At 40.8% G+C, this 23664-nt stretch overlaps 1 protein-coding gene across 1 annotated transcript in view; it reads left to right on the forward strand.

Annotated features, from left to right (window-relative positions):
- Positions 1-6498: 6498 nt before the first annotated feature.
- RNF169 (ring finger protein 169) overlaps positions 6499-23664 on the forward strand; it is a 100705-nt gene continuing 83539 nt past the window's right edge. The window contains exon 1 of the mRNA XM_004381968.2: positions 6499-7007. Coding sequence (XP_004382025.1) covers positions 6506-7007 — 502 coding nt within the window. The 5' untranslated portion in view covers positions 6499-6505. The remainder of the gene's footprint in view (positions 7008-23664) is intronic.

Consider the following 23664-nt stretch of genomic DNA (forward strand, 5'->3'; position numbering starts at 1 on the left):
CAATGCTGGTCGAAATGTGGCCCCTGATCCTAAACAATCTGATTGGAGAGACAAGTCTTTTTTCATAAAAAAGATATCATTAAAAACCAGAGTATTCTACAATTAAATATGAGACAAGAGAAAGCTTAGTGAGGTGGACTGAGTATAGCAGTTTTTAGTTCCTGCTTTACCATTAACTCACTGTGCGGCTTTGACAAACTATTTCTCCTCTTTAGACCTCAGTTTTCTTCTCTATAAACAAAGAGGTTGGGTCAGAAGCCTTAGGTGATTTCAAAAGCCAGCTCTATCTCTGACATTCTGAGTTTGGCTCCACGGAAACTGGGTGGTGGAGAGCGTGGGTAGAGCTCAGTAGTCTCGGTTTGCCCCCTGGTGGTCTTTCAGCCACATCACATTCCGGGAGATTTGGCTGTAGGCTTTAATCCAGGGATGGGGATAGCAGAGCTCAGAGCCTAGTAAATAAAGAACTGTGGGACAATCACCATTCTAGGACAGAACCAATCAGGTTTCTCACTGGTCACAGGTAGATTGGTACGGAATCTTATCCACTTCAGGATGAAGGAATTTGGGAGATTATGCTCTCTGTCTTCTGTCTCTAGCTGAACCCACCTCGTATCTGTTCTTTCCAAAGGAGATTAAGTCAATCTTTGGGAGGCTATTTTGTAGCTCCCCTGACTTTTTCTTCTGCCCCCATCACAGTACTCTTCTCTGAGGCAAATTCTTCATTTTGGTAAGGATAACTATTCATCCATTTATTTATGCCAAAATGGGGTTTTCTCTCCCTCTCACTCTTTTCCTGGGGTTGGGCTGTGAGCCACGCCTTCTTGAGGACTTGGCCCAGACCAAGTAAAGGTGGTAAGATTTCTTTGGTGAAACCAGGAAAAGAGACAGATTCTGCTAAAATAACACACGTGATTTGCTCTGTTGAAGGTTATCAATGCTTATGTTTTAGATGTATCATTCTGAGGTGGGGCTGGGTAGGGCCATTTCCCCAACTTTATTTCCTTATCTTCTATATGTTGAACCTAAAGGACTTCTTAAAGTCATCTCTCCCCCCTCAAAAAAAGAGCAAAACTAAAGCAAAGAGGCAACTAGTTGCTTGGAATCCTGTGCCAGAGCTTAGAGGAAGAAGATAGGGACTTTGAATACACGAAAGAGAGGAAGAAAGAATGAGGGGATGGGAGAGAAGTGCAGAGAGTAAGTGAGAACAGAGAGGAGGGGCTCCCTGATGCCAGTTCTAGGTAAATTTATAGTCTCTGGAGGGGAAAATTAAAGAAATTAAAGCTGTGTTTTGCACTACCAGTGTGCTTGACTGTTAAATAGAATTTTTTCTTCTCTGACAATGCACTGTACTTCGAACCTTGCTAAACATTTAAAGGCATAACTAAGGGGATAAACATTCAATCATTTCACAGCTTCTGGAATGTGCCTACTGTACCTAAAACTGGCTCCACCAAAATTGGCTCAGCATCCATACCTTGTCTGCCTTGTTCGCTGCTGAGTCTTCAGCACCTAGATTAGTCCCTGCCACATAGTAGATGCTCGATAAATATTTATTGAATGAATGAATGCTAGCTTTCCTATACTTTCTGCAATGATACCTCAACTCAGTAGGGGTAGGATGAAGTCTGCTTAGTTTCTTTTAATTCCTCACTGATAACTTTAGGATCAAGAGTTATCTTTATAAAGTACAAATCCATATGTAACATTTCCTTGGTCCAAATATTAAGTCTTTCTAGGATCCCCCAAGATCCTAGGTTTATTCCTCTGTAAAACAGAGATAATAATATGCCTATCTCACAGGGTTACTTTAGATTTAAATGAGATAAGGTATATTATCACTTAGCATGATGCCTGGCACATGGTAGTTACTCAATACATTCTATTTCCTTTTCTCCTCCAATTTTCTAGCCTCATCTCCAACCCAATGCTCTACCTGTAAAACCCTGTTGTTGCCATTGAGTTGATTCCGACTCATAGCTACCCTATAGGACAGAGGAGAACTGCTCCATAGGGTTTCCAAGGAGTGGCTGGTGAATTTGAACTACCAACCTTTTGGTTAGCAGCCAAGCTCTTAACCACTGCACCACCAATGTTCTAGTCACATCAAATTCCTTATCAGTCCCACATAGATCCCGTACCTTTATGTCTTTGTGCTTCTGCTCTTGTTTTTCCTCTGCCTGGAATGCCTTCCCTTTCTCTAGCTAGTGAACTCCTCCTCATCCTTTAAAATGGAGCTCAAGTGTCCCCTCCTCTGTGAAACCTTCCCCAACCCCACCGCCCCTGTGCTCTCTGCTTCCATTGCACTCTGTATGTATTTCAGTTCTAGCACTTCTAATTCTGTTATTATTATTCATATCTACTTTCGTCTGTTCCTTAGGTCGTCGACTTGAGGAGAGCAAGGGCTAAGTCTTATTTAAATTTGTAGAATGTTTGGAAGGGTCTGGAGGAGGCCAGAAAGATATGAGAAACACAGGTAGAGAGGTTGGCTTTGCAAAAAAGGCTACTTCTTTATACGAAACAAAAGGGAGGAACTGAAGATGAATGATAGTAAGAATGTAACAAGAATCTTCAAAGCAAAAGGGAAGGGGTCAAATCTCTAGAGGAAATCTGGCTTGAGTGGAGAAGGGTACAGGAATAAGATGCTACCCAAAGAGATGAGAAGGGTAAAAGAGAGGTGGATCTGGTGTGTTCTGAGGGACTGATCCTTTTCCTTCCTAGATGTGTACAGTCTTAGGATGGCCTCAGCCTCTGGGGTGGCAAGAAGGGGTTTAGGGGCTACAGGGAGAAATAGTCTTGTCTCCACCTGAAACTGGACTGAATGGCCTTCCCTTATATCTGAGTCTTTCAGTCCAGCAGGGAGATCTGGAGGCACCAGCTGGAGGAAAGAGGGAAGGTTTGCAGTGATCTGATAAGGAGTGATGGAGGGTTAGTGGTGGTATGGAACCATGGAGAGCTATTGGAGTAGACGCACTGTGAGAAGGATGGAAACAATGTAATTCTCAGACAGCACGGCAGGAATAAAAACCAGAAACCTGTTGCCGTCAAGTGGATTCCGACTCACAGTGACCCTATAGGACAGAGTAGAACTGCCCCATAGGGTTTCCAAGGAGCGACCAGTGGATTTGAACTGCCAGCCTTTTGCTTAGCAGCCAAACCCTTAATCACTGTGCCACCATGGCAGGAATAGCAGCATCAAAAGCAGCTGGGGAGGAAGCATGGGTAAGTGTGGCTGCACTGCTATCTGTTCCAGTTGACATCCTTGATGTCTGCGTTAAAGTGAGTCTGTGAGTCCCTTTCCCTGGTGATCTGTTGTACAGGTGGGGGCTTAGAACAAAAGCAACACCTGCAACTTGGGCTCTGTTCTATTCTAGGCTGTTAGCCTAAGCTTCTTGTATCATTTTATGATTTACAAAGCACCCTTGAAAACCATTTTCAGGTGACACTTCAGAATCAACAAACCAATGTCTTGGTGAGAGTACTTCAATGCAAACAGAAACTGTGAGTAATTTAAGGCAAAAAAAAAAAAGAATTTACTGAAAGGATACAAAGAGTTGACAGGAAAGCTAGAGAGTCAGGGGTGGAAAATGTGCTGTAACCTAGGAAGGCCAGGCACCAAGTCTGTGCCTCAGGAACAATCTGGCATGGCCATCATCACCATAGTAGGGACACCTCCCCCTGTTTTACCAGGGACACACTGCTGTTGGATACCTACTGTCTCTGCTGCCATAAATAATTTCTAAAACTGCCTCTGTGTGTTTGTGTCACTGCATGACGATTCATAGTTCAGAGAAGAGTGGCCAGGTGATAGGCTTTGTCTTAGCTGGTAGGCGGCAGGGAAAATATCTCCAGCTTTGGCTTCCCTAGTCTCATCAATACTACATAGAATAGGGGAATTTTTCCCTCAGAAGGAAGAAGGCTTGGATGCTGGTGGTAAACTCAAGAAAACAAAATGTCCTCCATGCCCAGTTCCTCATCTTCTTCCACACTGGTTCTCCTTTCCAGTTTTTCTGTGTCTGTAGATTGTCAATTGTGATCATAAACCCCGGTTCCTAGGCTTGAAACTTTAGAATCATTCTCATTTTCCCACATAGTGAATAACACTCTAGGTTTCTTAGATTTGCCTTGCCTTCTGTCACTGCTACTGCTTTAGTACGATTACTACTTTAGTAAGATTAATTTGGCAACAGCATAGAGGAAAGAAGAGGCTGGAAATTGGGAGTTAGACTTCTAGAGTGTTAGAGCTGGAAGAGACCTTTGAACTTGTCTATTCTATTGGTCTTAGCTAGGAGTATTCATTAGAATTTCTGTGGGATTTTAAAAAATATACATGCTTGCATCCCGCCCTGTTTTTGGCATATATGTATCAGTAGAGGTTTCTGAGGTGCATCCCAGGATGAGAACTGCTGAATCCCAATACCCTTGTTTTAAAGATGAAAGACTGAGGCTTGAAGAGAAGCTACCTGTCTGAAATCACACGGAAAGTTAACAAAAGGGGTCAGGACGAGTCCCAGGTCTCCTGGCTTCTGGCCCAGTGCTACTCAGACCTATTGCCTTTTCCCTCTGTGATAGGAACTTTCCTGGCTTTATTTCTATCTATACGTAAAAATTCATGGTACTCTTCTGCGGCTCAGCTCCTCCAACAGTAAACAAGTCTTTCAGATTAAGAGCCTCAAACGGTCAAGAGTGAACAGCCCACACAAAGGGCCCTGTTTTTTATGATGGTCAGCTTGATCTTTGGACCACAGACCTTCCTTGTCAGAACATGGTGAAGGCATCCTCAAGAACCAGGGGAGGAATGTGAGAAGGACCCATGGATAAAGGACAGCTGATGTCATACTTCTGTGTCTGGCAGGATCCTGACAGTCTGGGCCTCTGTGCATACCCTTGTTTCACTTACTCATTGACCCTACTTCATCTTGACCGTCCTCTAGTGATCTGGTCCTCAACCTGGGAATCTATCTCTTTGTTCTGCTAACATTGACCAATCACTCTGCCTTGGATTGGTTTACCACCAGCTCAGGCACTGTTTCTGGGCCATCTCATCCAAACCAGGGCCTCTGATGCCTTCCACTACATTATGTTGCTGTCTAGATTTTGCTCTCCTTACAAAACCTGTGCTTTCTTATAAAGATTCCCAGCAGGAAATGTCATTTGTTTAATGTCTTTCTGCTTCAAATCTACCTTAGTGCAAAGAAAGCAAAGGGTGGGATAATTACTACAGTACAGCCATCTCTCCGCCAGAGGGGAGCCCTTCTTTCTCCCAAACCTTTTACATCCAGAAAGGTGGCTGGCATCAAAATCTGAGTACCTCACCCTAGCCCAAACAGGAATGACATTGTCAGAGCTGTCCTTTAGGAAGCAACTCTAAGAATTGTGGAGGATGGATGAGAGGAAGCTGTGGGTAGGGAGACCATATATATGTTGCTGCAATAATCTAGGTGAGAAATGATGAAACCTGAATTATACAGTGGGAATGGGATGAGGAGAGGATAGGTGGGAAAATAGATATTTTGGTGGGAGAATTGACAAGACTAAGTAGCTGACAGGATGTGGGAGATGAGGGCGAAGTTAAAGATGATTAGGTTTGGAGCTTGAGGGACTGGGAAGATGGAATAGAATTAGGGAATGGGAAGAAGAGCTGTTTTGAAAGGAGAGTGGAAGACAGTGACTTTAGTTTTGTACATGAGACTTGCAGACATCCGTTCCATCAGGCAATGGAATGTGCTGGACTGGACTCATGAAGTCTGGCCTACAGATAATAACTTGTGAGTTTCAGACCGAAGAAAATGTGAAATGCACAGGGGGAGCATGCAGAGTGAGAGAACTGAGGCCTGAACCTAGAGAACACCACACTTAAGCACAAAACAAGGAGTACGATTCAAGAAAGGAGTCTGAGAAAGAGCTGAGAGGCTGGGAAAAGAAAAAAAAAAAAAAGCAAGGAAGGCATGGTTTTGCCAACCAAGGGAGGGGAATTTCAGGAAGAAGTGTGGAAAGGAAGGACGAGGACATGACGACTGACAGGAGGCTGTTACTTTTGGCAGTTAGTTACTGATTGGAGGATGCCGGTCATAACAGCTACCCTAATCTTTAAGAGATCATTTCATCCCAGGGTACAGGCGCGCACCACAAAACAGGTTTCTGGATAATTCACTCACTTTAACCTCAGTTATGAGGGTACTGCGAGATTAAATAAGTATAACTCATAATTAAAGTTTAATATCGCTCAGCATTTACAAATAAATCTCTTCAGGTCTCACCCTCATTTGGTTCTGTAAGAGGAAGCTGCAAAGACTCAGCTGAGTGAGGCTGAAGACCGGATGTATAACGGATAATTAATAAATACCAACCAAGTGGCACCTCCTGCCAACCAGGTCCGGGGATAATCTTCCCGGCGCTCACTGGAGTCCCACCCCCTCATGAATATGCAGATACGCTGCAAGCCGCCCAGGGCCCCGCCCTCTACTCTTCTCCCTCGCAACGGCTCTCCCTTCAAACGGGAAACAAGATGGCGGCGGCAGGCCCAAGTACTCGGGCCTCTTCCGCAGCAGCAACGGCGGCTCTGAGTCGGCGGAGTCGGCGGGGCCGCTGTGACGAGATGGCGGCAGCAAAGACTGGGGTCCCAGGCCCAGCCTCTGGTCCCGCGCTGTTGGTGTTTCCACCGCCGTTGCTGCAACCGTCGCTACCTCCGAAGTCGGAGGAAGCGGGCTGCGCCGGGTGCCTGGAGACGCCGGGGGAATCGGCGGCCTTGCCGTGCGGCCATTCGCTGTGTGAAGGCTGCGCTCAACGCGCCGCCGACGCGGCGGGCCCTGGTTGCCCGCGCTGTCGCGTCCGCGGCCCAGGTTGGGCCCGCCGTCGGGCTCGCGACGACAGCCAGGCAGATGTGGAGGTGCTGGGCGAGCGCATCCGCCGCGGCCAGCCGGAGCGCTGCCGCCCGCGCCGGGACGGGGGCGCGGCCGTTGTGGAGCCCGGGCCAGAGCAGGAGCCGCGCGCCGCGCCCGCGGAGCCAGGTGGAGTTTCCCCTCCTCCTCTTGGGGTCCGGAACGAGGCCGAGCGCGCCCCGGCCTGTTTAGGGGGTGGAGCGTCCCAGGCCTTACTCGAGCGGGTGTGGAGAGTTCTCGTGGGGTTGGAACCCGGGCTCTGCACTGGTGCAGTGTGTTTCTGAATTTTGAACTTTCGGAATGCAGTACGGGCACGTTGGATTTGGAGGGGCAGTGAGGGAATCCCGCGCCTTTCGTAAGTCAGAAGTTTGGAGTGGGCCTTAGAATCCTGGAACGTGTTAGGAGCAGGTTGGAATTGGTGTGTAGAGGGAGGAGGGTATTGAACTTTGCAGGGGCCCTAGAGGATCAGAGACGTGCTTGGTTTTAGTTTTGAGTGAAGAGCTTGAGGTCTTATTGCTGGGAAAGATGTGGCTCCGGGGCCTGAATGGGTCAATGAGTAGGGGAGTGGAGTGTCCGGAGTTCTCAATATAGTTAGGGGACAGGTTGAATTTGAGGATGTGAATGGGGCTTTTCAGACTTGAAAGTAGAGTGGGTTGGGAGAAGGAGTTCATGTATGCAGTTTTTTTCTTATAAAATCTTGAAAAATGCATGCTTAGCACAAAGCCTGTCACATGGTAAGAAAACAATAAATGACAGCTGTTTATATTGATAATATTATTACCATTAATAAACTAACTCTGTTAGAGCCTGACAGAAAAACTGGATGGGGTTTAAAACTTTTGGAAAGGAAGGATGGTTGACTGGCTGGGCTGCTTCTCTCCATGGCAGTGTGGGTTTCCTATTAGCATGCTGGTAATTTAATAAAAGTCTGTCGCAGGACTCTTGCCTTCAACTTCTTTCCCTTTCCAACCGCCCAGAGCCTGCCACTTTTTGGACTTTTAGGCTGAGTTTTGAGATAGAAAGTGCCCTGTTTAAAAGACAGAACATAACCGTTATAAGTTAGGACTCTTGGGATACAGTGCTGTATACACAGTCAACAGCATCTACAGATCTGTTTGATAAAAACAGTCTTACCGAGAAGGAGATTTTCAAGAAACATAAATCAGGAAAATCCAGATATTTGCACCGTTTATGCTGGGAAGTCTGCCATGTGTTATTTTCAGTAGGGAAAGGGAGACATTGCTTATATACGAAAGTGCAGCCCCTAGAAACTATAGGTTCCAGAATGCAGTCTTTTGATTTAAGCAGTCAGGGATACCTGCCAGCATCCTAGAATACCTTGCTTTTATTTCTGGGATTGTGAGGAAGAAGGCCTTCTTAGACGTTGCTTAGTTTGTGGATGCTGTGTGATGATCTCAAATGCTGTTTAATTTGCTTCAAATTCTGAGATGATGGCCAAAGCATAAGACCAAACGCTTCTCTGATCTCCTTATTAGTACTATTGATTATTTGGTCAAATAGGATAGAAATTTATATTTTTATTTCTTAAGTTTGGAATTCCTTGTGAAATAACAGGTCTGAAATTTGGGCCATGAGAAGGGAATATGTCTTGATGATTTCTGCAAACTTCTTTCCCTTATAGAAATTTTTGTCATAGATTAAGTATATCAGTGATTAAGGAAAATTACCCAAAATGAGATTCCAGATTAGGGTCTATCAAGTTCACTTAGTATCCACCAACAATTATGTTATATGTGTATATAAGGATCATAATGAAAAATATTTTTCTTTAAATGTTATTACTGTTGGATGGTTGAGTATGTACAATTACATATGTATTAAGTCAAAACATAGAAGAATATTGCTGAGCAGGGCTTGGGAACTATCTTCTAGGTTTTTTTCTTTTTTTAAACTGCGGTTCTATGGACCCCCTGGGCTTCAGCAAGTTGTCTAAATCTCTTGAAGTTATATTCAGTATATTTTAATAGCTAATATATTTACATGATTCAAACTAAAATATAAAAAAGTATACAATGAAAAGGTTCCCTCCCACTCCACCCCTCCTTTCCCGTTCCCATGAAAGATTCTTGTTTATTCTTCCACAGTTTCTTTATGCATATACATGAAAATTCAAGTATAGTTATTTTATTTTTGACCATTTTATACAGTACTTTGCAGATTATACACAGTCTTCTGTAACTTTATTTGTTTAACAGTACATGACGGAAATTTTTCCATGTCAGTACATAGAAAGGTTTTTTTTTGTTTTTCTTACAGTCGCATGAAATATTGAATGGATGTAATATAATTTACTTAACCATCTGTTGGTGGACATTTAGGTTGTTTCCATTCTTTTGCTATTATATGTAATTGTACAATCATTATGTAAGTGTGTATGTGCATTTTTATGAAGAGAAGGTCATCTTTAGCTTTCACTACAATCTCAAAGGGTTGCAAAAAAAGGTTGAGAACCATTGTTCTAATTCAGGTCCCTCATTCTATCATAGAGGAAACTGAGGCCCAGAACAGAGAGTTACCAGCTAAAGGCCATGATGAATTAGTGACAGATAAACAAGGGCTGAAATACAGATAGCCTGACTAACAGTGAAATGCTCATGATTGCTTTTAATAGGGAAAACTAAAAATACTAGTTTCATAAATATATTGTACTTTTATGAGCGGGAAGTGAGAATAGAATTAGCAATTTTAGGAATATTCAGAGTTTGGCATAGTTAGGGCAATTGGTAAAAGAAAGGTCAGACCTGCTTTATAATACTGGAAATAAAAATTTTGTAATAAATGCACTGTGTTTAAATGAAATCCTTATAAGTTTTTTATTTTGTTGAAGCCCCATATGTCTTTTGGAATTGGATTGTGTATGAAAAAATTGCAAGAGTTTGCACTTGTTGAAAATTTTAGTTGCTCAGGAGACATTTTTATTTTTTGCCAGCTTCTTGGCAATCTTTTAAGGTTCAAAACCTAAGTGACCCCCATGTGAAAAGCTTTATTTTATTCTTATATGCATTGTTAGTTTGCTTTTGGATATAGTTATCAGTTCTTGATTTGTGAAAACCTGTGTGTGAGGGCTTAGGCAGTAATCAGTTCAAGATGAACCCATACTTCTACTTCATGGTTTTGGAGCATCTGCAGCTCATTGTGTAGGAAAAAACCTGTTGCCGTCGAGTTGATTCTGACTCATAGTGACCCTATAGGAAAGAGTAGAACTGCTCTATAGGGTTCCCAAGGAGCGCCTGGTAGATTCGAACTTCCGACCTTTTGGTTAGCAGCTGAACTCTTAACCACTACACCACCAGGATAATGACATATTAAGTATTTGGACCATCTTGAACAGTATTCAGCAAGTATTAAATGAGTGCCTGCTCTCTGCTGGGCACTATTCTCGGTGCTTGGGAGACATCGGTGAACAAAATATTCAAAGATCCCTCCCTCATGGAGCTTATATTTTAAATTTAGAGATAGTCCTGGTCTTTTAATATAAAAAACATTTACCACACAGGTGTATATAGGTAGATTTAGAAGTATATACAACAGCAACACTTAAACATCATGGATAATGATTAATGAATTTTAAGAATTCCTTTCATGTTTTGATTTGAAATCAAGGATGATAATTCTAAATTATAATGTCTTTGAGTCTGAAACACGTTAGAAGTGCATTTCAAAAACTGAACAGATTAAAAAAAAATAGTTCCTCACTTACCCCTTCCCTTTATCCCACCCCAGTCCCCTTGTTTACTTAGGGTTAACATTTACTCATTTAATGAAGTTCCCCTTTCTATGAAAAGCAGGCAAGTAGTTCTGGTTTATTACTCAGTTGGCAGACAATGTTTGCTATGTGTGCAGCCTAAATTGCATTTAGGACTAATGAATAATGAAACCATGTGATTGTAGTATAAAAGGACAGGAATTTCCCTGGTCTGTAAGGATTTGTTTTAAAGTGTATGAAATTACTCAACTCTTTATCCTTAATGACGTGTATTCCAGAGTTTGAGTGTCCTTACGTGTTATACTAATGCAGGAAACACTTGCCTGTGCTTATGTATTTTTTTTTTTTTCGTTTGAACGAAGAGAAGTTTATTTCCTCACAGTCAGAGTAGGCTAAAAGTCCAAATTCAGGGCATCAGCTCCAGGGGAAGTCTTTCTCTCTCTGTTGGCCTTCTCATCAGTGTTCCCCTGGACTAGGAGTTTCTCGGCGCAGGAACCCTGGTCCAAAGGACGCGCTCTGCTCCCGGCACTGCTTTCTTGATGGTATGAGGTCCCCCTGTCTCACTGCTCACTTCTGTCTTTTATATCTCAAGAGATTGCCTCAGGACACAGTCCAGTCTTATAGATCAGGTCCTGCCTTACTAATACAACTGCCACCCATCCTCCCTCATTAACATCAGAGAGGCAGGTTTGCAACATACAGGAAAATCACACAGTACCAGGAATCACGGCCTAGCCAAATTGATACACACATTTTTTGGGAGACATAATTCAAACCATGACATTCTACCCTTTGGCCCCCCAAAAATCACATCCTTGCAACATGGAAAACATATTCACCCCATCATATCATAGCAAAAGTCTTAACTCCCAAGTCCAAAATCCAAAAATTCCTCTTCATCTGTGAAATCTAGAATACAAGTTATTTGCTTCCAAAGGTACAATGGCAGAACAGGCACAAGCTAGACATTTCCATTACAAATGGGAGAAACTAGAGGGAAAGAAGTGATAACAGGCACCAAGCAAGTCAGCAGAACACATTACATTAGCCCTCAAGGCTTTGAAAATAATCCTCTGTTCTCTGAGACAATTTACACAATAGCCCTGCCCTCCAGACTCTAGGTATTGCCCACAGTCTCTGGATTTTGAGTGGAGGCCCCTGGCCCTGGGCTTCAGCTCCACCTTCCAGGCCCACTGGAACAGCAACTCTGCTCCCTTGGCTTTAGGTGCACCATTCTCCTAGTCCATCGGAGTGACAACTCCACCCTTAGAAACACCAGATGCCATGGCTCCACCCTTTGAAACCCATGAGGTCATGGCCATACTTTTTGAGACTGAAGCAGCTCGGCTTCTTGTGTCCCTTGTCTCTTCAGCTTCTGCTTCTGTTTCCTGTGGCCTCTTGGCCCTCGGGCCTCACGCCTGCATCTGCCCTGCTGGGGCAAGTGTTCCAAAGCTCTGTAGCTCCACCGGTATAAGTGCCCGGAGGCACCCCACTCCGCCAGAAAGCCTCGTGCACACAGACACTCAGCTCTCTCGCTCTGTGGGTTTGCAAGCCTAGCTCCACCGATAAGTGCCCAGAGGCACCCCACTCCGCCAGGAAGGCTCCTGCACACAGGCACTCAGCTCTCTTGCTCCGTGGGTTGGCTCCAGCACCGTCTTGCACTGGTCTCCTGGTTCTGCTGCTGTTGGTTCTCTGCTGCTGCCACTGCTCTGCTGCTGTAGGTTCTCTGCTGCTGCTGGTCCTCTGTCACTGCCGTACATCTATCCATTCACAGTTTTAAAACCGCTTCCACATTTTAGGTATCTGTTAGAGCAGCACCCAACTCTCGGTACCAAATTCTGTCTCAGTTATCTGGTGCTGCCATAACAGAAATACCACAAGTGGATGGTTTGAACGAAGAGAAGTTCATTTCCTCACAGTCAAAGTAGGCTAGAAGTCCAAATTCAGGGCGTCAGCTCCAGGGGAAGGCTTTTTCTCTCTGTCGGCCTTCTCATCAGTGTTTCCCCGGACTAGGAGCTTCTCGGCGCAGGGACCCCGGTCCAAAGGATGCGCTCTGCTCACGGCACTGCTTTCTTGATGGTATGAGGTCCCCGCTTATGTATTTTTTGAAGCTCATGATAGAGTTACCTCACTATGTATTCCACCAACTAAACAGTAATTACCATTGAAGGAATGGTGCCTGTGCCAGTCTATAGAATTCAGAATGAGCAGCAGAAACTTAGGATTCATTCATGTTTATGAGTTTATTTGTTTTTGTTCATTCATATTTCCTTGTCTTGCCAGTTAATCTTGGAAGAGTTGCCTACCTTGCATTCATTTATATTTGAGTTTACTTGAGTGTAGGATGTAGGATATGTTTGTCAAATTTCATTCAGCTATAATTCAGTGAGCATTTCTTGGGCACACAGTATACAAGATGATACAATAAAAAAGATGAGTAAGACATGGTCCCTGTTCTTCAAGACTCCACGGTCTGGTTGGAGGGACACTTTTATACCTAAACAGATAACAATACAAAGTGCTAAGTGAGATAAATGCATAAATACCAACAGAGTATAGGAATGGGATAACTGACAGTCTGGAGGAAACCTGAGGAAGGCATATGAACTGTATGTTGAAGAATAAGGAATTACCAGGTAAAGGAGTAGGGAATGGCCATTCCAGGTAGAAGAACCTGCACATACAAAGGCGTGAAGGTGCTTGGCATGTTCAGGGACTGGCAAGAAGTTAAATATAGGTGGAATGTGGGACTGGAGTGGGGAAGGAAGTCAGATCATGAAGGACATTGGATGTCATGCTAAAAGAATTTGGGACTTTATCCTATAGACAGTCTGGAGCCCTTGAAGATTTTTAAATAGTGGAATGACAGTAATCATAATGTGCTTTACAAATATAATATTGGTTGGGAGTTTAGAGGAAAGATGTGAGTAGAAATTGGAGACCGAGAGTTCACTTAAGGTAGGTACTATTTTAGTAGTTCAGGCAAGAGATGAGGAGAGGCTAAACTAAAGCAGTGGCTGTGGAGATATTTCCTTTAGTCATTCATTAATTTAGTAACCATTGAGGCCTTCTGTGTGCTAGGCACTGGAGCAAAATATAAAAAAGCATTATTGTGTCCCTGAAAGTCAAAGTGTCCTGGAGAAGATTGGTATGTAAACATGTAACTGAAATATGGTATAATAAATGCATCTTGAGCTAACGCAAAATATAATCGTAGAAGGCAACATGGTATAGTGGTTAATAGAGGAGGATCTGGAGTTAGACTACCTGCTGTCTGCCATTTATAGCTGTGTGCCATTGGGCACATTGTTTAACCTTTCTGTACCTTAGTTTCCTCATCTGAAAAATGGGGATAATCCCTTCACTTGTTGAAGGTCTTCCTCTTTTTCGCTGACCTTCTACTTTACCAAGCATGATGTCCCTCTTCAGGGACTGGTCCCGCCTGATAACATATCCAAAGTACATAGGCGAAGTCTCACTGTCCTCACTTCTAAGGAGCATTCTGGCTGTACTTCTTCCAAGACAGATTTGTTCTTCTTCTGGCAGTCCATGGTCTGTTCAGTATTCTTGGCCAGCATCATAGTTCAGATACATTAGTTCTTCTTCGGTGTTCCTCATTCATTGTCCAGCTTTCGTATGCATATGAGGCAATTGAAAATACCATGCTTTGGGTCAGGCACACCTTAGTCCTCAGAGTGGCATCTTTGCTTTTTTAACACTTTGAAGAGGTCTTTTGCAGCAGATTTGCCCAAGGCAATACGTCATTTGATTTCTTGACTGCGGCTTCCATGGGTGTTGATTGCAGATCCAAGTAAAATGAAATCCTTGACAGCTTCAGTCTTTTCTCCGTTTATCATGATGTTGCTTATGGGTCGAGTTGTGAGGATTTTTGTTTTCTTTATGTTGAAGTGTTATCCATACTGAAGGCTGTAGTCTTTGATCTTCATCAGTAAGTGCTTCAAGCCCTCTTTGCTTTCAGCAGGCAAGGTTGTGTGGCATATCGCAGGTTGTTAATGAGTCTTCCTCCAATCCTGATGCCACATTCTACATATAGTCCGGTTTCTTGGATTATTTGCTCAGCATTCAGATTGAATAAGTATGATGAAAGGATACAACCCTGACGCACACCTTTCCTGGTTTTGAAACCACACAGTATCCCCTTGCTCTGTTCAAACGACTGCCTCTTGGTCTATGTACAGGTTCTGCAAGAACAGAATTAAGTGCTCTGGAATTCCCATTTTTCACAACGTTATCCATAATTTGTTATTATCCACCCAATCGAATGCCTTTGGATAGTCAATAAAACACAGGTAAACATCTTCCTGGTATTTGGACATGTTATCAGGAGGGACCAGTCCCTGGAGAAGGACATCATACTTGGTAGACGGTCAGCAAAAAAAAAGAGGAAGACCCTCAATGAGATGAATTGACGCTGTGGCTGCAACAGTGGGCTCAAACAAAGCAAGTATTGTGAGGATGGCTCAGGACCGGGCAGTGTTTCGTTCTGTTGTACAAAGCGTCACTATGAGTTAGAACTGACTCGACAGCACCTAACAACAACAGTAGTACCAAAATCATAAAGTTGTTGTGAAGGCTGAATGAGTTATTATAATGCTTTGCATATAAAAGGCTCAATACATGTTAGTTAGTTTCACAAAGGAGAAAGCGTAGTTGGGTCAGGAAAGGCTTTAATTAAAGGCAGATATTCAGTACGTAGATGAAGGCAGGATGCAGATGAGAGGGAAATTAGTACAGTGAAAGGCATAGGAGCTTGAAACAATAAGGAGAGTTCTAGGGATTGTAAATAGGAGTGGTTGGAGCATTGGGTGCATGTGAGAGAATGCTAAGGTGAAATTGTAGAGATAGGCAGTTGCTGGATAATGGTGGACTTTGAGTGCCATACTAAGGAATGAGGAGCCACTGAAGAGTTTTAAAGAGGAGTTCATCTTTGCATTTTAGAGAGGTCATTCCTATGGGAGTAATGTAACAAATAGATTGGGGAGCCCAAATTCTCTTTTAGCAAGATGGCTATCTAAGTTGAAAACTCCTGTGCTACAGATATCTAGAAAAGCTTGATAAGGTAGAACAGCAATTCTGTTAAATGCATTCCTGAGCTCTCAGGAAAGAGAGGAAAGTCTCCAGGTTCCAGAAACAAAAATGGAACTAAAAACTAAAACTGTAAGCCCTTGAGCTGATGCGCTGTATTCCCTGGAGCAAGGTGAAGGAGTGGAGTGAGGAGTCATTTCTGGTTTTCTGTTCCTAGGGGACTGAGTGTTAACCGTGAGGAAAAAGGAACCAGAACTAGGACTTATGCATTAAGCTGGGATTCTTAATGTGTTGTATCCTAGGTGAAAGGGTAGGCTAGAAAAAAATCTTCCACTGACACAAGGAGATGACAAGAAATCTTGTCTTGCTTTGTCTGGGCTCTCTGCAAAAGGGAAAATGATTTAAAAAACAAACAAACAAACTTCCCTGAGAAACTGAAGCACCAGATCTATGCCTTGTTCATATTTAGGATCTCAGTTTATATTAATTATATGGTTCAGGTATTCCCAAGCAGAGCTATTAATATAAAAACTGGGCCCAAGCTAGTGATACCCCTGATCAACGGAGAAAGGAAAAACATGACTCTGAGGGGCACTTCCATACCATGGGCCACAAGGGATTCTTACAGAATAAATAAGCCCAACTAAAGATGAACTTATAATTAAAAATGACAACACATGAGGAAACAGTTTTGTACAACAAATGAGATTCAACAGGTATAACAAGTAAGAGGATTATAACTCCAAGAACTGGGATAGTAGAATAGCAACCTGAAAGGTAATTTTAATTAGCATGTCTTAATTGACTACAGACCTCAAAGAAATAATTGAAATCCCAAGAAAAGAACTAATCATTATGAATCAGCACATTTGAAAAAGAACTAAACATATTGAAAAATACAGTCAGTGAGGTTAAAAAAACTCGGTGATAAGTTGAAGAATAGTGTATGCTAATGAAGAGAAAAATCAGTAAGCTGGGAGATTGATTGATAGGAGGAAATTCCTGAGTGTAAAACAATAAGTACAAGTGGAGGAAAATATGAGAGGTGAAGAGACATGAAGAACAAATGAAGAAGATCCAACATCTAATAGAGAAAAATAAAATGAGGGAGATGAAGAGAATTGTTCAGAATTAGTAAAAAGACCTGATTCCTGAGATTTCAGGAATCATGAGACCCTAGCATGAATTAAAAAAAAAAATTTTTTTCATAACTGAATACATTACAGTGAAATTATAGCATATCAGACACTTTTAAAAGCAATCATAAAGGAAAGACAAAGCACCAACAGTCAGACTGCGAACAGACTTCTTATAATCAACAACTCAGGCCAGAAAAAAATTGAAGATCTTCAAAGTGTTGAGAGAGATTCAGATTTCATACTCAGCTAAATTATCATTCAAGAGTAAGGGTAAAATAAAAATATTATCAGAAAAGCAAAAATAGAATTTATCACATTGTTTCTGAAAGGACTATTATAGTAAAGAATATACTTCAGAAAGAAGGAAATGAAACTTAGGGGAGAATAGATACAAAAGTCATGGTGAACAAAGAAATTGGTAGATAAACTAAGCTAATATTGACTATAAAACAAATTATGATTAATGGTGGGGGGGCTAAAACAAGGTGGAACTAAAGTAATAGACAATGATAAAAGGTAAGCTGGCAGGGAAAGTGATCAGAGTTAAAGAGTTCTAAGGGTCTATATATAGTTCAGGAGGAGGGTAGGGATAGTGATTAAGTTTAGGCTTTAAGTTAGATGCATATTAAAAAGGTAAAAGTAGCCACTAAAAGAAAAATACTACATGTATATAGAATCATACAAACATGGACCGTTTAAAAAAACTAAGCACATAATTATTTACAAAGAAAGTTGTAACAAATATTGGATTGATATGTAAATCACATCTGGTCAAAATGCAATGAAATTAGAAATTAATTAAAATAAACATAATTCCCTTCCTCCAGTCCATTTTTGGAAATTTAAAAAATATATATGTATGTATAGTGTGGGTTGAGAACAAAATAGTGGAAATTAGAAAATATTTAGAATTGAAAAACAATAAAAACACTGTCAAAATCTGTGTCGTACAGCCAAAGTAATACTTAGAGGAAAATTCAAGTGTCTGTACCATATTTTAGAAACCCTTCTGGCATAGTGGTTAAGATTTACGGCTGCTGACCAAAAGATCGGCAGTTTGGATCCACCAGGCTCTCCTTGGAAACTCTATGGGGCAGTTCTACTCTGTCCTATAGGGTTGCTGTGACTCGGAATCAACTCGATGCCAACAGGTTTAGTTTTGGTTTTTATACAGTATTTTGTTGAATCTTAAGATGCCATCAATTTTAAGATGTACTCTTATTTTCAAATCATAAGGAAATGCTGCTAACTCAACTGTGATACAATGCTTTCCTATCACATAGACTTTTTTTCACTGATTGTGAAAGAGCTCTTATGAATTTATTTAGATACAGATTTATCAGCTCACTAATGTACATATGTTAAAAAAGAAGTGAAACAATACATTAATAGAATATTCCTGTAACTTCTTCATATTCCAAGTCTGACTCTTCTATATCACTTTTCGACTGATTCACAGATGTTTGTGTTTTTCTGCACAGTATTGCTCACTATGTCATCAAGAGCATTGTTGATACAGCATTTCTTAAGAGTGCTTCACAGCTATCGTGGGAATTTCCTTTCAAACCTCTGACACTCATCAAGTTTTGATGCTAATGCTTGCTTTAGCTTGCCGAAAGGTATCAACAAAAAGTTTTCAGATGAGATTTATAGTTCTTCCTCAGATGGTCTGTCTGTAAATGGTTTGTTGGCTAACTTGAGAGGTTACAGTTGTCTAATCACGCCACCAGGGATAACAACCAAGTTGCTACATTTTTCTATGAGCTTATTCTTTAATTGTCCATGTTCATACATATACCAGCAATGACAACTGCATCATCCTTGCTTCCTAGCTGACAGTGAGTGTAAAAGACTCCGATTGTAAGAATCATCTCGATTTCAGAGATGTTAATATGAAAAAAATATGTCCTAAAATTTTTAAAGTGTTTAAATAGAAGTAAGGCTGAACATTATTAAGTGTACAACTGAAGAAGTTAGAAAAATAACAGCAGTTTAAACTCAGAGGAAGTGTTGTTGTTTGTTGCTGTTGAGTTGATTCCAACTCATGGCAATCCCAAGTGAAGTAGAAGCTAGGAAATAATAAAGAGCAGAAATGAGTGGAATAGAAAACAGTGAAGATTAACAACCAAAAGCCAATTCACTGAAAATTTTAATATAGAATATTACAGGCAAATCTCTGGCAAGATTGATAAAGAAAAAAGCAAGAAAGCATATGATAGGAATGAAAAAGGAGAAATAACTATAGAAATAATAAAGATTTAAAAAAACCCTTAAGGATATATCATGGACAGCTTTATGCCCATAAATTTGAAAATTTGGATGAAATAGTCAATTTTCTAGAAAAATACATCCTGTAAAATATACGCATTAAGTAATATCACATAGATGCAATGTAACAAAATCTAGAATGTTGGAAACTGTATAGGACAAATGACCCATTTTCTTCCACAAATAAATTGCATGAAGAAGGGGGGGGGGAGGGAAACCTATAGATTAAAAGAGATTTAAAAGACATATCAACCAATTTAAGTGTATGGACTTATTTGGGTCCTTATATGAAAAAACTACAAAAATGTATGACAGTTGGAAAAATTCGAATACTGCTGGATATTTATTAATATTACGGATTAAATATTTAGTGTGATTTTTTTTGTTATATATTTTAAAGGGTCCTTTAAAATATATATACTAAAATATTTATAGGTAAGATGATATGATGTCTGAGATTTACTTCAAAATAATTCATTCAAGATGAGGAGGCAGGTAAGGGAATAAGGGAAATAGATGAAATAAGATTAGCCAGGAATTGATTGCCAAAGCAGGGTGATAGATACATGGGGGGTTGTTGCACTGATCTCTCTAATACATGTTTGAAACTTCCATAATGAAAAGCAAAAAGGAAAATATCTATCTACTAAGGAAGCACCAGGCACAGATGATTTTACAGACTACCCGAATATACAGACTATTCCAGGGAATAAAAAATGTTTCCAGACCAATTTTGGGGTCCTTTTACAACTTGATATTAAAAATCTCATAGGGACAGTACAAGAAAGATAAAATACAAGACAATCTCATGAACATCAATTTAAAAAGTCCCAAATGAAATATACGCTGAATTTAGTAGTGTATAAAAAAAAACCCAAAAAACAGATCATGACCGAGTAGCATTTACTCCTGGAATGGAAGGTTGAACATTAAGAATCTAATGTAATTTACTATGTTAACAAATTAAAGGAGAGTAAAATCATGTGATCATCTCAATAGATGTTCAAAAAAGCATCTGATAAAATTTACCACTCATTTATTATAAAAAAAACCTAGAACACTAGGAATAGAAGAACTTACTTTTTTTAAATAGAAATTGACAATAAGGATGATTCATAGCCAAGGATATTCAAGATAATTTTGAAGAAGAACATGATGGGTGGACTTGCTTTATCAAGTATCAGGCTATTATATAAAGTCATATTAATTGAAAAACAGTGAGGTATTGGTGTCACGATAGTTGAATAACCAATGTTACAGAATTAAGGATCCCAGAAATATGCTCTCAGATATATTTGAATTTGGTGCATGACATAGGTGGAATTGCAAATTAGTGGGGCAAAAATGTTGTTTTCAGTTGTCTTGAATACTTAGCTAACCTTATAGAAAACAAGAAAAATAGATCTTTACCTCACACCATACACAAAAATACTCACTCTGAATTAAAGGCCAAACTACTGTATAAAACTTAGAAAATACTGGGAGTATCTCTGATAATAGGGTAGAAAAAGATTCTTTAAGCAATAAACACAAAATATAAAGGAAAAGATTGATAATTTGACTACATATTAAAAAATCTACTGTATGATAAAAGATAACATGAAGGTAAACCACCAAGAAAAACAAACCAGTTGCCGTCGATCCTGACTGATGGTGTCCCACGCGTGTCAGAGTAGAACTATTCTCTATAGGGTTTTCAGTGGCTGATTTTTTTGGAAGTTTAACACCAGGCCTTTCTTCCAAGACACCTCTGGGTACACTTGAACCTCCAACCTTTCAGTTAGTAATGGAGCACCAATGGAGCACCTTAACAGTTTGTACTACCCAGGGACTTCAGATAAGCCACAGGCTGGGAGAAAATATTTGCAATGAAATATATGAAGAGCTGCAAATCACTATGACAAACACCCCAGTAGAAAAATGGTCAGGGGATCTGAATAGGCATTTCAAAGAAGCGGCCAACTGAAAGACCAATAAACATATGGAATGATGCTCAGCCTCATAGTTATCAGAGTAATGCATATTAAATCAATGATGAGATACCATTAGACTGACATAATTTATTATTAACTAGAATTGATAATGGGAGCTTACCCACTGCTGAGGGAATATAATTTGGTATAATCACTTCGGAGAGCAATATAACCATACCTAGTAAAGTTGAAGAGATGCTTTCCTTGCTATGCAGGGATTCTATTAATAGGGGCCTGTCCTAGTGAAAATCATATACACACACATATACACGTTGAGTTATAAAAAAAGTTTCATTACAAGACTGTAGTACTGGAAAAAGTTAAAACAGTTGTTCTTGCTAGGAGAAAGGATAAAGGGATAAAGTATGATTCCCTCAGCAGTTAAATAAATTAGGTTTTTATGTGTCAACATGAATCAATCTCAAAAACTGTTAAGTGAAAAAGTTGCAAAAGGGCACATATCATTTGATACCGTTTATGGAAATAAAGAAGTACAAAAGAACAGTATAGAGCTTACTGATGTAGTAAACATTACCAAAAAACAAAAACAACAGCCAAAAAAACCCAAACCATGCATGGGAAGAAAGATAAATACCAACCAGGTTTGCTCTTAGCGTTTGTGGTACTCTGGGCAGTTGGACAAGTGGAGGTCTACATACCTCCTTTTAACTGTTTAAAAATTACAAATCAAGCCAGCAAACTGCTACATTGTTTTCTACCCTGACAGATACATCTTCACAACCATTTGGAAGGGCAGGTTTGAATTTAGAATTCTTGGACCCCTCAGAGCCCAAGAAATGCAGAAAGACAATGCAAGAAGAGCCAGCTCTCTTGTCTTCACACCTCCAGTTCTTCCCCTAACTGTGAGGAGCTTCGTGCGTATATTTGTGTCCCCTTTAGCTGACTACTCCAGCTCATGTGTCCAATATCCATCCACAGCACAGCACCCTTGGCTGCCCTTTGAGCCAAGATATGCACACATGGGCAGGGTAGCTAGCCCTCGGGAGAATGGACCTAAGGAAGAGGCCCTGGCAGGCTTCCGAAGCAGACTTGAAGCCATTTAGGCAGGGAATGCCAGGGCCCCAGGTCGAGGGATCTCAGACACCAAGTGGGCATGTCCCCTTGGCTCAACAGACTCCTTAACTCATGGAGAAGAGTGTGGCCAGAAGGGAGGAGGATGGCAGCTTTTGTCCAGATGTGAGGGTGGTTATTTCTGGGGTTGGAGCAATGGGGAAAGTGTGGGGATTTGACTTTAACTGTATTCATGATGTTTTATTTCTTATAAAGAAAAAAAACCATGGCAAAATGTTAACATGTGTATACTCTTTGTGGTGGCTGTGCAGTTGTTATATTCTCTGTGGTTTTGTATGTTTGAATGCAGAATTTAAAACGTTAAAAAGGGATGGATTAGAAGGGGATAAGACTAGAGGCTGGAAAATCTTAGGGGACTAAAGTAATGAATAATTACATACAGAATGTGAGGATGAGGGAGAAGCCAGATTTTTGGTTTGGCTGACTGTGTAGGTGGTGGTACCAATAACGGGTGGAAATACAGGAAAGGGCAGGTTGTAGGGGTATGGATTGTGAGTTCAAATTTAGACATGTTGAATTGGAGATAGAGGTAGAAGTATCTTGTAGGCAGTTGTTGAATCTTTTCAGTATAAAGATCTGTATTGAATATATAGATTCGGGAGTTCTCTATATAGTGGTAATTGTAGCCACAGCCCAGAGAGGTATATGCTATGAGAAGAGGATCAAGGACAGAGAACCCTGGGGAGCACCAATATTTAAGAAGTAGGTAGAGGAAGACAGATATGGAACAGCCAGAGAGATAAAAGCCAAGAGAGAACAGTGCCTTGGAAGTGAAGGAAAGAGTTGCAAGAAGATAGGAGTGCTCAGCAATGTCAAAGTCCATATTTTTTACCAGTTGCCGTTGAGTAGATTCAGACTCATGGTGACCCCATGTGTGTCAAGAGTAGAACTGTGCCTCATAAAGTTTTCAGTGGTTGATTTTTCAGCAGTAGATCACCAGGCCTTTCTTCTGAGGCCCTCTGGGTGGACTCGCACCTCCAGCCTTTTGGTTAGCAGCCAAGAGTATTAACCGTTTGCACCACCCAGGGACTCCAGAGTTCATACAGAGATCAAATAAAATGAAGATGGAGGGATAGTCCCCAGGCTTAACATTTAGGAGGTCATTGGTGATCCTAGCAAGGCATTTCGGTGGAAATCTGGTACCTGTGGGTAAGTTAGATAGGAATTCGAAGGGTCATACGGGAAGTGAGAAAAAAGAAACGATGAGCATAGATTACTCTTTTTTTTTTTTTAATATATTTTATTGTACTTCGGGTGAAGGCTTACAGAACAAATAGTTTCTCATGAAACAGTAGTTTCATGTTGTTTTCAATGTTGTTTTATGACATTGGTTAACAACCCTACAACATATTAACCGTCTAACTTCTCAACCTTTTTTTTTTGGTGAAAATACACATAGCCAAAGATACACGGTTTCAAAAATTTCTACATACACAGTTCAGTGACATTGACTACGCTCTTCGAATTGTGCTGTTATTCTCACTTAAGATGAAGGTTTACGGAACAAAATAGTTTCTCATTTAACAGTTACTACAAATGTT

The sequence above is a fragment of the Trichechus manatus genome, unplaced genomic scaffold (assembly GCF_000243295.1).
Source record: "Trichechus manatus latirostris isolate Lorelei unplaced genomic scaffold, TriManLat1.0 scaffold00088, whole genome shotgun sequence".
NCBI lineage: Eukaryota > Metazoa > Chordata > Mammalia > Sirenia > Trichechidae > Trichechus > Trichechus manatus.